A 17,158-nucleotide genomic window follows, 5' to 3' on the forward strand; every position below is an offset into this window, starting at 1 on the left:
TGACAGCACAAATATAAAAAATGCAAATGCACATAACTGAGGCAGAGTGTCACAGAGAAGTCTCTGCTGTACTGTCTCAGGTTTTGTTCCTCTTCTAAACTAACCCTAAGAAAAGGGCAGGTGCAATACATGGCAGTATGGCTGTACCACAAGGGTTGGCTTTGGAGGTAGTCTTTTTTTTTTTTTTTGTCTCCAGTGGAAAGTTTATCATAAAGGAGACTAGAAAAGAAAAGTTATTTCTGTAGCAGCACTACAGGAATCTTACATTTTCTTCAACTAAAAGCTGACATCTTTAACTTGTTATCATTTCATGTCCATGAGTCAGTGCATCAGGCAGGGTGATCAGTTCACAAACAAGGCTAGAGCAAAACAAAGCTCAGAACAGTACTACAGTGGGTGTCACATGATTGAGCACAGGGCCATCATGAGAGCTCAGGGAGGCTGGGAAAGGTGGGGAAATGCTGATTTCCCATTGTCCAAGTTCAAGTAGATGGAAAACTGCTTCCAAAATTTCCATGCCACAGGCAACTTATACCTAGAATAGAAATGGAGAATCAGTTATGTGCAGCACTCATATGTCTGAATAAGTCAAAATTCTGCTTCTGTTCTGTATCCAGAACTGCTTGTGTAGTAGCTTCTGTAGGACTTAAGTAGTTAGGAAGCTCCTCGTTCTCTGCAGAATATTTGCCCTTAGCCAGTAACACTCATAAATCTAGAAAACCACTTCCCTACAGAGATTTTCAGTATCATGCATCATCTCAAGAATCTGAACAGAACAATTTCACATCTCTTCCTCATGCGTAAGATCATTGCTTTGCACAGATGTGAAGCAGTGGCATTTCTAGGAACCAGCCCACCATTATGATTCAAAAGGTTTCCAGAGATTTTGCTTTTAGTTTTGTCTTCCTGCAAGGTGGCAGCATGAACTCCATTAACAAGATATTGTAAGAATCCCACCCTGTCACCCAGCCACCCACCAAGAATCAGTGGCAGACACAGCAAGCAGTTCTTCCCCCTGCCCCCCTCCCAGTGAAAGCCTTGCAACAGACACAAGCAGAGGTACAGCTGGGCTTGACACAACCTCAGATTCTTGGTTTTTTAGCTGCGTTCACTGCTGCCATGGGCATGTATTCACTGTTGTACTCATGGGAGTTGGATTCACACTTCTGATTCTGCCAACAGAGAGAAAATGCCATGAATTTAATTTGTGGTCGCTTACCTTTGCCACTCCTGCCTTTGTTCATTAAGTAGGGCAGTTACTGTTTTCAGTGGGAATATTTAGGTCAGAATGGACATATCAAACTCACATAGAAAACTTGGAATAAACAAACTGAAAACTAAAAACACACATTGCCCAAAAGAACAGTTTTGGTTTTTTGTCTTTCCTGAGTCAAATCTAAGTGGCTTTGCAGCAGAACAGTGCTGGAATTGCTCCACTGATGATTGTTTCCCCTTCTTAAAGAAAACAGTCAGGTGTACTGTTTACCAAAGTAATTTTGCTGCATTTCTCCTCTTTCCTTTGGTTCCAAGCCTTTAAATCAATAAACAATTCTGTCTTAGAAAAATTAAATCTGAGCTACTGTCATCAATGACTTGAATTCCAGTGGTAAATTAACACCTCAGTCTTTTCATCAAAAAACACAGCACTGCTGAGTATGTGCCTGTCCCACTCTCTAAATCTCATTAAATCAAGTTCCCCATCCATGACCTTTGGGAGAAGGGTTCTGCATTATCTCATATGTTTGCTTACCTTGTTCCTTAAGCAACAGGCCACAACACAGCAGACACAGGAAATGGCAAAAATGATCACACTGATAATAATCCATAACATGAGTCCAAGTGAAAAGCAGTCCTCTTTATCTGAAAATAGGAGGGAAAAAAAAGTCATTACTGGTAATTTTCATTTTTGCCTTCTACAGATGACTTCAATTCTTTTCCCTCTTCATATTAATAAGTTAGCAAAAGTGAACTCTGAAGAAGGATTTTGCTGAGGTGAATTGCCACCTTGCAAAAGTGTATTCAGTAGGAAGCAGAAGATGGCATTTTTTCAGAAAGAAAGGGGAAACTGTTGGCACACAGTTCTGAAAGTGTAGACTGAAAAGAAACAAAGCCAGGCTTGAGAGCACACTGAGAAAGAAAAGAAAAAAACAGAAAAAATCCAACCTCCAACATAGTGTTTCAGATCTGAACAAGGTTTAAGCTTATATGCAGTAAGTACCACAGGTGATTTTAAGGGCAGCCTGGTCAAAAGAAGGGTAGACTTTGTCAGTGGTGTTTGGATAGGGAGGCAAGCTGAGGTACTCAAGATTGCCCTTGCCCAGAGAAAATATAGGGTGTGAAACATTTAGAAAAAGCTCTGACCATTTGGCTATCCATACAAATGGAAATGGACACTGCAGACAAAACCAAATGTCACAGCTTGATTCTGAGAAGCTTTTTAAATACAGAGAGGATTGAGAGACAACTTGACTAAAGCACGTAATTGCTGTAGCATTTCATCCTCTATCTTTGTTTATTCCTGGTGTTGGCAGAGAGGAAAAGAAAGCAAGGGAAGGACAACAGACAGTACCATGCTGCAACTGAACTGTATGCAGAACTAAGAACTGGTGTGAGCAAAACCACCATTAACTCTTTCAGTTTAGTATACTGAAGAGCCACTGAATGAAAGCCAGGTCAAAATTAAAACCTGGGCAGTTAGTCTTTCTGGAGTTAGTCCAAGCCCTTCTCAGAAAACAGCCAAAAATTCTCAACAGCTGTGGATCTCTTCTGCTCGAAGGCCCTAAAGCTGAAGGTCTGCTTCACAGAGGTGAACACCATCTTCTTCACACCTCAAGGGCATCCAAGAGTTCCATATACTGCTACTAGAATGGATATTTTACAATAGATTTTCTTTAGTCCTGGGCTTTTGAAGATAGCTCTCAGAATGGATTTTTTTCCCACTGGCTAGACCTAATCTTAACATTTATACTCAGCAGCTTTAAAATGGACAAGAGAAATTGCTGTTGCAGGCAGGCAAAGGAGAGACTGCAGTACTCTAGAAGCTGTAGTCAAACTAACTTGGGTGCCACCACCACTACACAAAGCTCAGCATGGCCTGCAAAACCTGCACAAGAAGATGAAGAAATATGGAGAGGATGTGCTGAGCAGTGTGCCAACACAGCTCCACTGTTACCAGCCCCCCCTGCTAAGTAGTTTTAAGCTGCCTGGTCATTAGCTGTGTGAACTCTAGCCACATTCTTCACTGCAGCATAGCTATACCCAGTGTCTACTTATCAGTAAACTGAAGTGAGGGGAAAAGAGAACTAAACTTACCTTGGACGTACAAATAGGTTTCTTTCAGATAGCACTCTATGTAAGGAGGGGGTAAGAATATCTCCAGGTAGTATGTGTAAACGTCAATATGTTTTCTTTCCAGATTTTTAAGAATGAAAGTGGTGCTGCTACTTGAATTCTGTGTCTGACAGTAGGTGACATTACTCTTGGAGATAACTCTTTCTTTGCTCAAATGGAGTGCACAGATTTCCTTCTTTTCACGCCCTTTGAAGAGAGTCATGCTGAATTCGCTCACATTTTTGGGGTTGGGGAATGTGAAATAGAAGTTTCCATTTTCAAATTCCACCATCACCTGGCCATCAGAGACATGGGCCTGATCTGAAGACATGAAAACAATAAGTATAGTCACACATATAGCAGTGAAAAGAATCCTTAAAGTGCTAAGAAACTTATTTAAACAAAACAAATGAACCATGTGATTTTAATTTAAGGCATGTAGGTATTCAGAATGGCCTGCCTGTGAAAAGCAGCCCTCACAATGAGATACCACTGCATTATTCTGATTGTGCCAGACATTATTGATAAAATAAATGAGACCTGGCCTGTTATCTGCTCTAAGGCTGGAGAGATTACTGTTAGCATTAGATCAGTGACCTTGATAATATTACTCACTACTAAAGCTACTAAATGGTGAAGTTACTAATATTACTTACAATATCAATTACTAGATGTTGTTCAATGGCCCCCTGGACCAAACACTGTATAGACATATAATCCCTGCCTCAGTGTCAGATTGTCCTATTCATAGGTAAAACATGTGGGACAAAGATGATAATGATAATAATGGTCTCTGTTTTATGGTTTGTAATCTGTACCCTATTGAACATGCAATTATAAAATCATTAGATTAAAAATGACCCTTAAGTCCAAGCATTAGCCCAGCATTGCCAAGTCCACCACCAAACCATGTCCCTAAGTGCCATACCAATGTGTCTTTTAAATTCCCCCAGGGGTGATGACTCTACCACTTCTCCAGGCAGCCTGTTTCAATGCTACACTGCTCTTTCAGTGAAGATTTTTTTCCTAATACCCAGTCTAAATTTCTCCTTGTGCAACTTGAGGCCATTTCCTCTTGTCACTTTTTACTTAGAAGAAGAGACTAAACCCTACCTTGCTGCAGCCTCCTTTCAGGTAGGTGTAGAAAATGGCAATTTCTCCCCTGAGCCTCCTTTTTTTAAGGCTAAACACCCCCAGCTCCCTCAGCCACTCCTTTCACCAGCTGTGTTGCCTCCTCTGGACACACTCCAACACCTCAATGTCTTTCTTGTAGTGAGGGACCCAAAACTGGACACAGGATTCAAGATGTGGCCTCACCAATGTTGAGTACAGGGTGACAGTCATTGCCCTGATCTTCCTGGCCACAAAGTAATTGATACATGCCAGGATGCCACTGGCTTTCTTGGCCACCCACCTGGGCACACACTGGCTCATGTTCAGCTGGCTGCTGACTAGCACCCTCAGGACCTTTACCAGGCAGTTTTCTAGACACTCTTCCCCCAGCTTGTAGGGCTGCCTGGGTTGCTGTGACCCAAGTGCAGGACTTGGCACTTGGCCTTGTTGAACCTCATACAATTGATCTTGACCCATTGATCCAGCCTGTCCAGAGCCTTCCTGTACTCCCACCTAACACTTCCACCTAACTTGGTGCTGTCTGCAAAGTTATTGAAGGTTCACCCCTCACAGAGGTCATTGATAAAGACATTAAACAGAACTAGCCCCAAAACTGAGCCCTGGGGGACCCCACTTGTAAGCAGCTACCAGCTGGATGTAACTCTATTCACCACCACTCTCTGGGCCCAGCGACCCTGCTAATTTGATGATGTAGCTGGAACTTTAAAATGGGATGTGAATCCCAAGCTCCTATGCGACTGCCTTAACCACAGGACCTGACTTGTCTTTATGGAATAGTCATTTGAGACATGGCATAACCTAATTCAATCAACCCAATTAGTTAGATGGCTTTAGTACCATTACTGCTCAGATAATAAAAGGCGTAGAGGACAAATGTTACTGTGTGCATGCACCCACATGCAGTCCAGAAATCACATTTGACCCTACCAAAATCTCTATGAAAAGCTCTCAGATGTTGAGTAACTCTCATTTTACAAACTTGGAAAAGGAAAGAAAGTGAACTGACCAAAGACATCCCGCTACCTCACAGCTTGACTTCGTAAAGTCAGCAATCTATAGCACAGGAAACTCCCTCAGACAAAACTATGTTAAAATGTGCAGTAAAAAATGACAGGTTTTTTATTTAAGGGCAGTATATTCTGATGCAGAAAGGTATTTACAACTGTAAGCCAAATTAGGCAAATGCATCTTACCTATATTTTTGCATGCACATGATGAGCAGCTGTCAACTCCTGAAAAATACAAAGTTGTTTTCTGTTTAAAATTCAAGAAGAGCAATGCAGGAACAGAAGGTTAACCATGCAATATTAAGATGCTGAAGCTATTTTATAATTTGTATCACTATCCTATCTGATACTTTCTGTGCTACACTCTAAAGTCATATGATATGATAAAAGAATGAAATATAAAAATCAAAATAGAAAGAAAATGCTCAAGAGAAGAATTTATATTGATCATACACATAACATTCACAAATTCTTAAAACACCTTTACAAAGTAATACTTGTACTTCAGAAACAGAACTGACATGAAAGTAAAACTCTTTCACCAAGATACTGAGGAAATCTGCCTGAAATAAAAAGCATATTTTTGATTTCTCATGAGTCCCGATTTTGCAATAATCCAGCATTATGCTTTTCCCAGACCAAAGTACTCATTTCCATCAATGTTTGTTCTGCTTCCCTCACTGCTTGACACAGCACCAAAATATAATTATCTGGATCATGTTCCTAAACATACATCAAGAAAACATTCAAGCAATGCATATGGTTTTGTTCCTTTTCCAATAGCAACTTTTTCTCTTATTGTTCATAGGTGATCTTCATTACACAACACAGACACATTTTTAAGAATTGTTGTGGTTTTGTTTTTTAAGCCACTGCCTCCATCACCACACACCATGGCAACACTTCAGAATGATTTGTATGTCAGTACTAGCAACATAGCAGAGTCTGATAGTGTTTCATTTGGAATTTTCCTTTTTGCAGTGCCCTAAAATTAAATGTTCAGACAGATAAATGGAAAAAAAAATCTATTTGCTGTTCCTGTTTTCTGGTAGCCTGAGTAAGTTCTTCAGATGCTGCTTAGAATGAAACATATCTACATCAGGATTTTATGACACTAAGGAAATACAGGGCAAATACTTAAAGACTTTGATGCACTATCCTATTCTTGTTACAGCTGCATGGTAGTCTAAATAGATCCACACAGAGCAGACCCCCAGCTGTGCCAGGTATTGCACTGATTGCATAGTATAAATAGTCTTTTTTCCAAGGCACCTGTTATCTTTGACATTTAGCTTGTAAATGCACAAGAGCATAGGATCATTCTCTTTTGGGTACCTTTGTATGATCTCAACTCCTTCAGTCTTTTATTGTTCATGCTTTTTTTCCTTTTTGAATTCTTGCTCCTCAGTTACTGCCATTGGCAAGGGCATTGAAATGGATTATATTTAAGATACCTTTAGTGTGACACAGAAGCTAATGGACTTCTGGAAGACACTTTGTGATGCTCAGTTAGAGAGCAGTAAAAACAGTTATCCCTTCTTGACTGATTTACCATTTCCCTAGTCATCAAATTCTTCCTGGTTTACGGTGCACAGTCAGCACCCTTATCTAATTCTGTGACAGTTCTAATATCTGTACTTCTCTCAGGACTATTACTTTAGTATATGATAACAGACAAGGTATTTAGCATCTTGTACCGCTGGTGTGAAGACCAGACACAGAGAAAACACACAGCTTGCCAAGCTACAGTGAAATAGAGCTCTAAAACCACTGAAGGCACAGATAGAAAGTGCAAGCCCTTAAAATTTTATATAGTCTGAAAAGATGAAAGCTAAGGTCAAATAAAAAAATAATTCTTGATGACTTATATGTTGCATGAAGAAAGAAAACAGTTGCTATGAGAACAGCATTTGAGATAAAGGTCATTTCAAATGCTCTGTAGTTTGACATCCTGTAGTTCAGTAACACATACCTTTAAAATTAGGCCAAACACCCAACAAATTATTTAGGGAAGGGAAGAAAAAAACAAATGTACAGTAGAAGTTAGGGAGCATGATGAATGCATAAGCTTATCTGATATTTCTGAGAAGCACCTACCCGGAGTTGAAACCTCTACATTTTTCATTGGTCATCTGAGAGTAAAGGCAGATGCTGACTCTGCCAGGGCAGCTACAGAGCCAAGTGGTGCAATGCACCAGTGGAGCCTGGGACAACCCTACTCTGAGCACTAAAGTAACAACTTCAGATCTGTTTTCTCTGTTTTTCTCTGAGAATAGTTCAATTTCGCTGTTAGCTAATGAAATTGCCCTTTCATACCATATGGGTTAAAATGTTTGTCAGAGATCATGATTTTAATCCTTGTTTTTAATGAAAAAGGGCAGAGAGAGGTCATTAAGCATTTAGTTCATGTGACCTTGTGGCAAGCTGAAAGATTGTTTTGTATTCTCTCCAACCCAGAAGCCTAAAATGACTGTTTTCAAGGAACATTCAGTAAAGTATTTCTCTGAATGAGCATTTTGGTAAATGTGATACAATTAGTATTCCTCTGAAACAAGGGCCATAGAGAACAGTGTGCTTAGCATATGATACAGGCAGCACATTTTAGAATTAGATTAACAGTGCCTGAGACTAAAACACAAAATTGTCTACATGAATGACCACAATGGGTGAGAGCTGATATAAATTTCCAACTCACTAGCTATTCTGCATCAGTTCCTAATTTGAATGCACTTGCTGAATACTAAGAAATCGCTCGTTTCTCCTCCCTGTGCCTGACTGCTGATCTTCTGTCCCCATTTGTACCCATTCATTCCTAGGTAATCATATGGACCTGTAGCACTCTGTTGTTAATGGCTGGACAGATTTGGGATGTTCCTTGCCAAGCTCCAGTCAGAATGAATGTACATTTAGTAGGATGTTAGATAGGAACCTGGGGTTTAAACATCCAGTAATATTGAGAAATACCCTGACTAATTCTCCCTAATTTTTCCTCAAAAATATGTGAATAGAAGTCTACATTATGGTATTGTTGAAATTGAACAGGAGAATTTCACTGGTTCAGCAGTAAAAAATGCTTAGTTTTGGCTGTAAGATTCCTTTTTGTTATTTTTCATATAAAAAGATTATTCAATTGCATATAAAGGTTTGAGAAAAGAGGAAGAGAAGGTTTGAGAAAAGTTTGTTTCCTAGCAGTGTCACAATGTGGAGTTGCAAGAAGTTGTTCCTGGTTCACCTGATGTGAAGCAGAGTGCCAAAACAAATATTGTGGTTTAGATATAAGTCAAAGATATTAACATGTGTATGAAAGTTACATCTTATTATGTTAAGCTCTGAAGGAGAGCTTGCATGTGTGTACATTTGTGTATAAGTGTATTTACAGTCATGTACATTTCCACCTCAATTTCATCTTTAGTGCAGCAGGAAAACCTTTTGGCAGAAGTTTGGGAATTTCTGTGGTAGTGTGCTTGGATACTGAGGCCAATGGAAGGTGTGTTGTTTTCATTTGAATAGGATTGCATTTTTGAGCTTTCTAGTTATTTCTAGTCATTTCTAGCAGACCCAGCACTGTTTGAAAACACTGCCAATCCATTACACATTTTGGTCCTAACAGAAGCTTAAAAACCACTTTCAATCACTTTTCAAGCTTGAGGTTTAGACCAGGAGAATAGAATAATGTTAGTTTGTTTTCTTGCTGTTTGTATGATCTGCCCCAGCTCCCAGAAAACTAACTAGCTGTTAAAAAGAACAAGCATAATTTCACTTGTGTGTGTTTGTCTTTGAAGATAAGCAAGGAAATTGCAGACCCTGCCTTTAAAACAAACACATTTGTTTTGTTCATACTAAATGCATAATGAAACTGCACATAGGTTTCAAGTTGCTATAGTTTCGAACTTCCAAGGCACTCTGAAAGATGACACTGTCAATTTAGTGTCATTAGTCATATGCCTAAAACTAGCACATTTCTGTCTTTCAAGATCCAGGATTAAGTGAGGAAGGAGTGCTTGTGGGCAAAGCAGTAATGGTCCAATTTATTCTAGGAAGCTATCTTTATTCTGAATTATTTCTATGGTATAACTTATGTTGAGAAATACTGAAATTCATATAAAACATACCATGGAAAGAACAGCCAGGTGATAATATTTCAGAAGCCCTTCTAAAAAATTACTATGGTTTCCTGCTGTATTGACAACAGGAGATACGTCGGTGAAGAGTGATAATGCTTTGTAAATGTTGGTGTGCCAAAGCTCATGTGCAGTGCTTCATAACAAGGGCCTCAAGTGCTATGGAATCCTACCTCCAGCTCTGTACTCAAAAATCCCATTGCCTGTGTTTCTCTGTGGGCAACAGAGAGGCTCCCTGCTCTTATGAGCAATTTCTTTATCACAATTGGTTTATCAAATCATAATGCACATATGCACACATATATATCACCTCCTGTGACCTATTTACATCCAGAGGTCACAAATTATGCTGAGAACACTGTAAGACAAAAAACATGAGAGATACCATTTTTTCTTACATGCAGTCTCTTTCTCTTATCATCTCCTTTGTCCAGTCCCCTGCCTAAATCCTATCCTCCATATTTGAAGGAAGGGAGAAATGCTGGTATCAGACAGAACAATTATTTGCACCCTTAAAATTACAGTTTATTTCTTCCCATGAGGAAGGGCTTTCTAGATAGCTTCAGTCACAGGTAAAAACATGCTGGTCAGGTATTTGTGCTAAATTGACTAGGTGAGAAGTAACCAAACTGAAAGGATTTTTTGTTAGTAGATTTAGGAACAACTTTCCAAGGAGAACTTCCTTTAGCGATACCGATACAATTACTCTTCCTTGTGATTTCCCCCATCTTTTCATTCTATCGAAAAACTCAGCATGCTATCCATATATTAGTTAGCCTTCAAAAATGTATCTGCATTACCTAAAGAGCTGAAAATTAGTTTTTATTTATAGGATAGCTGAAGTTCTTCCTGAAACCTCAGGAGTACTTAAATTCTATCTCTTTTCACTAGAATTTCAGAAACAAATACTTAATAGCCCTTGGCATGACCATCAAAGGAGTATATTTAGATGGTGTTTAGTAACTGTGCACACTAAATATGATATATTATACCAATCCTTGGACAGAATATGAATGTAAAAAAAAGACTCTCCTTAATCTGTTATTATCTGTACTTCCATGCTGACCCATTAATATGTGTGTTTCAGAGAGGTTACAGGTAAAGCTGTGATATTTTACTTTACACAGCTGGGATAAAACACTGAATCTTGTTAAATGCTACATCCATATTTAAGGCTGGACTGAGATTGGTGCTGTCACTGTGCACATTCTCAAACACAGCATAGGAATTCCATGGTTCCTTTTAAATCTGTGTTTCAAGCCTGCACCAAAAGGATCTCATCTACTCTTCCATGCCATATACATTTTTCATTGTATAAAAATTCCCTGCTGAAAAGAGAGCAGGTTTAATATTGATAACTTGGTTTCTCTTATTATTCACTGTCATGCTGCTATGAGATCTTATATCCATCAAGGGAAGCTGGCTGGAGCACTACAATCTCAACAGCTAAAGGGTAACACTGAGCAGATGAGCTAAAGAACATAAACAATGAAAACTTGTACTTTTTCATTTCAGAGCAAACATCCAGTGCTGGCAGGAATTCTCTTCCCACCAACTCTAGTGATATTGAAGTTCAAAGCAGTCTTTTTGCAGCCAATACCCTCCATTACCTTTATTCCTCCAACCCCTTGCCATCATGCCTCATGTACTGTCTCCATCACTGGCTAAGTTATATTCTATAGAGAGACACCTACTGCAAGGAGAATAATCCAAAATGTTACTCACCGTACAGTGCTTCAAACTGAAAGCAGAGGACACAGAAAGTTACAGCAACTGCCTTCATGCCTGCCTGACCCAGAGGCATCAGCCTTCTGTCTACTGTGAAGATGGGAAAGAGCACATGGGTAGAAAAGGAAGTGGTTTGTGGGCTCTGGGGAAAACTGCAAGATAATCAGAATGATTTTTTAATTTAACATTTGTCCCCTGACTACATTATAGCTATGTCAGCATTACCTGTTGCACATAGTTGGTTTAATGCTTTATTTTTATTTCCTACCTAATGGCTTGCTGTCACAGACAGGAGGATGAAAGACTTTCTGACATTACTTTTGATGTTCACTTTGCAAAGACTGGTTTCTGGTAAGGTCTATCACAATAGAGACTGCAGTCATCTACAGTAGACTTCTGCAGATGGCCAATGGTCAGCAACTAGTATTAACTTATAGTACATACATATTTGTAACTGGTAACCTGGTTTCTCCCCACCAGTTTCAACTGGTTTTTCATAAATAATGGTCCTGCTCTATGTGGAAACCACTAGTTAGTGGGGTAGGAGTCTCTCATGTGTCCTCATCCTGAAAATCATGGGAAGAACATGGCCAAATTGCAGAAAGATCCCTTTGGTCCTGTGACTTCTGAAAGCTTCACTGCAGCATGACTTCCATTCTGGAGATCAGGCTTGTTTTGCCTGAAGTTTCATGAGAAACTTCATGTGGCTCTGTGAGAGGAGATCTGACTCAGTGCCCTAGGGCCTTAGGTCAAAAGGTTCTCTCCTTCCCTCTTCCTTGCCTTGGTGCAGCACACTCTGTCCTGGCCTGTTATCCATCTTTATCCTGGAAATGTTTTAGGACCCTTTGTAACATGTTCTACAATCACTTAATCCTGACTGCTTATCTATGTATATAATACCAATTTTAGTGCAGAAAATATGCAAGAAAACCAACTTCTAAATCATGTTTAATATATTAGATTAATTAACTTTGCATTTTTGATTGCACGAAGATAAAAAACACAAAGGACTGCTAGTGGTGCCTGACAGACACTGCTGGGGTTGAGTTCTTGTAATGATCAAATAATTGGACAATAACGGGACTGTGTTACAGATTCACTGCTACTTTATACTGTGTAAGTAAATCCTCACATTTTGGTTTACTCTTCTTCGAAAAGTGATTTCATGTTTTTCATTATTACCACTAAAGATCCGTTCACATGGATATTGGCAGAGTTTTACTTTCTTCAAATCTTTCCAAAGCCCTGCAAATTTATGCCTTTTTAAAAATTACAGTCAGAAGTAAAACTGAGTCAAATCAGATGTTGATCTAAATGTTCAGCTCAAGTCTCTGGGGCCAAAATTAAGTAACTCGAATTAGAGAAAATTTCTGCAGTATGCTTTTAGCTCTAAAGCCCAAAAGTTTATGGAGGTTCAAACAATGATACACCTACAAAACATACATCTGACTCCTGAGATTCGCCTATGAAGTTATAAACTATATTGGAATATACTGAGGTTCCAGGTAGGATCATCTTTTTCATCCCCTATAAAAGCTAATGGGAAGTGCTGAAAGAACAGACCAACCCTCTCCTGGGACATGACATTTACTGCCCCCCAAATAAACTTAAGAGTGGCCTCCAGAAAGGCCTATAGTAAGAAGAGCTGCTGATGTAAAGAATTAAGGGTGGAAGAGAACCATGTGTCAAGTACCCCTATGCACATCCTTGGGAGAGCATGGTGACAACACGCAGCAGAGATTGAGTCCTACAAAGCCTATCACTGACTGGGAAGGCCAATAAAGGTGTAGGGGAATGTACTCCATGTGCCAAGTTTTGGCTACTTTTTTATGAAAACAAGCTTTTAAAAAAATCAGTATAGTTAGGGTTCCAAAATTTGTTGTCTTTCTTAAAAATTTAAACATTTTGTTAGGAAAGTAATTTTGTTAGAGAGGATTTTTTTTTAACCAATATATTTCTTTTGGAGCAATCTTCTCCTCCCCTCCCTATGACCATATCAGTTACATCAAGGCAGAGATGATTAAGACACATCTATTTCACTTTTGGGGGAAGAATAGCTAGGAATATAGCTTGGCTGGTATTCATCTCACTACAAAAATTGAAGAAAGTCTCACTGTCCAGTTTGTGTATGTCAAGTCCTCTCTCTTTACTATAATTATAGCTTCAAGTCTACAATTACAACTTCTCCTTTTCTGCTTCTTGGCACTTGGGATGGCTAGAACACACTGACCCCTTTATTTCAAAAGGGTCAAGCCCAGAGAATACTTTGCAGTACATTTGGCAGCACTCTGAAGCTTGATCTAAACAGTGATTCCAAGTGTATTTGCTGATGAGCTGGCACAGCCAGGGGCACTCACAGCATATATTCACAAGCAAAGAGACTCTAAGTCAAGCTCTGCACTCAGTGTGAGGGATGCTCCCCTTCTAGTCCCACACCAACAGAGACTCCTCCCCTGCCTTTCAATCTTTCCATCTTTGCCTTGCTCCCCTGTCAGCGCTTATCTACTTCACAAAGACATTGTTACTGCAATTTTGAAGTGTTTCTTCTAAATACCACAGTCGGTTACGGTTAAACACCTGGAACAAATAGTCTGTTTCCACAGGCTTCCTACAAGTGTAAGCTATTTTTGCTCACAAACACGTGTTTCCTTTTTCCATCCTCATTCATTTATCTTATCTGTATCTTGATTTTCACTCTCCCATCTACCTATGTTTGCAAACTGGAAAATCCTTACATGAATTTTCATGCCTTTAAAAATGCATTCAGTGATACACTGAGTTCCAAAGAGAAATGGGCTTGTTCATCCCTTGGTCCATACGCCAGTGTTCTCTACTACACAGTCTTCAGTGCTTCTCCCCTCTAACTCAAAGTGACTTGGAAACCAACACTTCTGCAGTTTCCCCAAGGACACAGCAAAGAATTTCCCTGTGTGTATGATGTATATTTTTCTTTGCTCTGTTTAATCACATAATTGCTGTTATCACTCAAAACAATGTCCATGTTGGCAAAATGATATTGCATGGTCCACTGTGAAACCAAGGTGCAGTGAAGAATTTTACTCCATTTCACCAGCAGTTTTCCACTTCTGCTCACCCATGAGCAGCTGCCCACAGCAAAATTCTCTCCATAGAATGTTTTGCAATTCTTTCTGTAGAGACTGCTACAGTCTATCCACACAAATTATATTCCATTGTCTCCTGCTGTTTCTCATTCTTTGCTTCAATATCTGGCCTATATTCTCATGACTCTAGGTCATTCCCTCAGGGCTGAAGCAGAAAGCCTCTACACTCATGGTTTTTCATTTCCTGTCCTCCTAATTGAGAAGGGGAACAATGACTTCCACTGTGCTATTTTTAAAATTCTGTGATGGCTCTAAATCCCCCTCCCCATCTGCACCACTTCACATTAGGTGTGTAAACAAGCTGCAGTCATTCAGGATGTAGAGATTTCAGCCAAAACGCAGCTCATGTGCTCCCTCATTTGTTCTGGTACCTCCTTTGCTGATATATTGGTCTGCTCACTCCCCCAGGCCTGTGGGCATGCTGTAATATTTTCTCCATCAGTGTGTCAGTAGAGGCAACTGGGGTTCAGCTCAGCAGCCAGGCAAACACCTCCCTGCAGAGCAGATCTAATGAGACAGCCCCCTTTGGGGTGGGATTGTGTGTGGTTTTGCTTCTTGATACAAGCTCAGTTACCCCATTAATCACTTATTTTTGGGGTTTGGCTTTTTTTTCCTTTGGATGATGCTTGAGAATATTTGTCATCAAGTTTCCTAAAAGAATGGGAAAAAAAGTATATTAAGAAGTTTAGCCCAGCTCTAAGGCTTGCAAGGACATTGACCTATAAATTCAGTTGACAGGTGCTAAGTGGCAAATTCAGTCAATTCTAAACAGGTTGCCTAGAGAGGCAGTAGATGCCCCCTCCCTGGAAAAAAACCTGACCTAGTTGAAGACGTCACTGCTTATTGCTGGACTAGATGGTGTTCCAAACCAAACTGTTCTATGATTCTAAATGCCTCTTCAGAACCTGGGACAAATGTTTTGGACTGGCTGACTCTCAGCTGAGAGCCACCTAGGAAAAGAATGTCTCCATCTGATTTTAGGAACTGCTAGGGCTCTGCACATCCAGCCCTGTCCCTCCTGCAACACAGTTACCTAGAAGAGGTGCTGAACACTTCTTCAGGATGGGGTGTAGATAAAAAGGGCCCAGTGAGGCTCGTGTGCATGTTCTGTTGGTGTGGACTGCAGACCCACAGGGTGGTTGGGTTTTACTGTCTTCAACAACAACAAAGGTAATGACCATGCTCCTGCCCTTTGAGGTGTACTGGTAAGAGGACCGTGAGCAGCAGGTACTTTTCACTGGCATATGCCAGAGTGTGCAGGAGGGCTTCAGGAAAATACAAGGGTTGTAGATCGTCTATGTTCATGGGCAGTGTTCCAAAAGGAGGAGTGTGTCTTCTGAACAGTTCCCTATGGCCAATATGCAGCTGAGTGGGACTTTTTTACAGGGCCCCTTATATCTAGGTTTGGAAAGGAGGTCTTTCAGAACAGATGGCAAATATGTAAAACCCAAGCAAAGTGCAAAACAGAAGGCCAAGACTGTTAGTGCCTGGCACTAGAGGGAGCAGTGCATGACAGATATATGGATGTGCTGGGTGACCATGGAAGTTATTCTAGGTGTGACAGTGACAAATTATAGACATTTTGTAAAATTTTCACACCCGAAGTCTTTCAAAGCTTGCAGTAGGGTGGGCACCTCTATTATGTTGTTATCTGGTCAGCTGCCTTTGAGGAGTTAGGATGGAAAAACCCACATTCTGTGGTGATGCTTCTGGTTTGTGGTGTGGTTTTTATCTCAGCATTGTTGTGATTACTTTTTAAAGGTAACCTCGTGCTACTACTGCCTTGACAATGTAACAAAGAGAAACTTTCTGCAACAGAAACAGTCACCAAAGTTGTGATGCATTCTTGCAGATAACAGATAAATGAAAATTTATGCTGAAAATTGCAAGGACAGGTGAAGCAGCACAACGCTGTCTTGGACTTCCAGAAACACTAAAGTGGCTGGAGAAACACACATGCTTTTCCCAGCTGACTTAAACTGCTTTTGGAAACCCTGTCTCTCAAGTGTCTCCAAGCCAGATTTCACTATTGTTGTTAGTGGTTAACTGGAGCTAGACTTAGACAACTCAGGCCCTGATGAAATCACAAATACGTAACTAAGTCCTCTCTATTTTGTGTCTGTCATTCAGAATCTCACAGGTTACAGACTTGGGAACAAAGTTCTTTGTACATGCAGGCCAAGGCTACCGAAGGCAGTACTCCTACCTGCAAAGGTGAGATCCTTCGCTCCATCCAGCCGCACTCCTCTGATGGGTGCCAGAGCAAAGACAACAAAAGCTGGGTGCCCTGCAGTGTCAGCCCCGGGCTCCTGCCGCAAGGGGTCGGTGAAGGATTTTTTTCCCCTTCTGCAGGAGAAGCTTCCAAGAGCTGCCTTTCAGGCTGGGCTCACCTGGACACTGTGACGCATTGCTGACCCGCGGCCGAAAGCGCTGTAGCCCCGGGTGACCGCCCAGCCCTGCCCTGCAGCGGAGCCGCCGGATCGCGGCGAGCCCGTGTCCCCGGGCCGCGGCCGGCTCTGCGGCTCTGCGGCCGCGCGGGGGCGCTGCGGGCCGGCCGGCTGAGGCGGCGAGCGGAGCCCGGGGCGGCACCGCCCAGCACCGCCGTGCGGATCGGGCCAGGCCGTGGGGATGGGGCCGTCCCGTGGGGATGGGGCCAGCCCGTGGGGATGGGCCAGGCCGTAGGGATGGGGCCAGGCCGTGGGGATGGGCCAGGCCG

General features: G+C 41.0%; 1 protein-coding gene across 2 annotated transcripts; it reads right to left on the reverse strand.

The window, feature by feature from the left end:
* Positions 1–388: 388 nt before the first annotated feature.
* Positions 389–16,832, reverse strand: LOC128790980 (inducible T-cell costimulator-like). 2 transcript variants are annotated; one of them, XM_053948228.1, is made up of 7 exons: positions 16,649–16,832; positions 11,318–11,407; positions 5,658–5,696; positions 3,313–3,651; positions 1,751–1,860; positions 1,082–1,172; positions 389–535 (listed from the first exon to the last, which is right to left on the reverse strand). In XM_053948228.1, exons 2-6 carry the CDS (start codon positions 11,394–11,396, stop codon positions 1,083–1,085), a joined length of 657 nt encoding a protein of 218 aa, XP_053804203.1. In that variant the 5' UTR covers positions 11,397–11,407; positions 16,649–16,832; the 3' UTR covers positions 389–535; position 1,082. The 2 variants fall into 2 exon arrangements, with proteins under 2 accessions (XP_053804203.1, XP_053804202.1); XM_053948227.1 differs by having other exon boundaries at positions 11,318–11,410.
* Between the last annotated feature and the right edge of the window lie 326 nt (positions 16,833–17,158).

The sequence above is a fragment of the Vidua chalybeata genome, chromosome 7, assembly GCF_026979565.1.
Source record: "Vidua chalybeata isolate OUT-0048 chromosome 7, bVidCha1 merged haplotype, whole genome shotgun sequence".
NCBI lineage: Eukaryota > Metazoa > Chordata > Aves > Passeriformes > Viduidae > Vidua > Vidua chalybeata.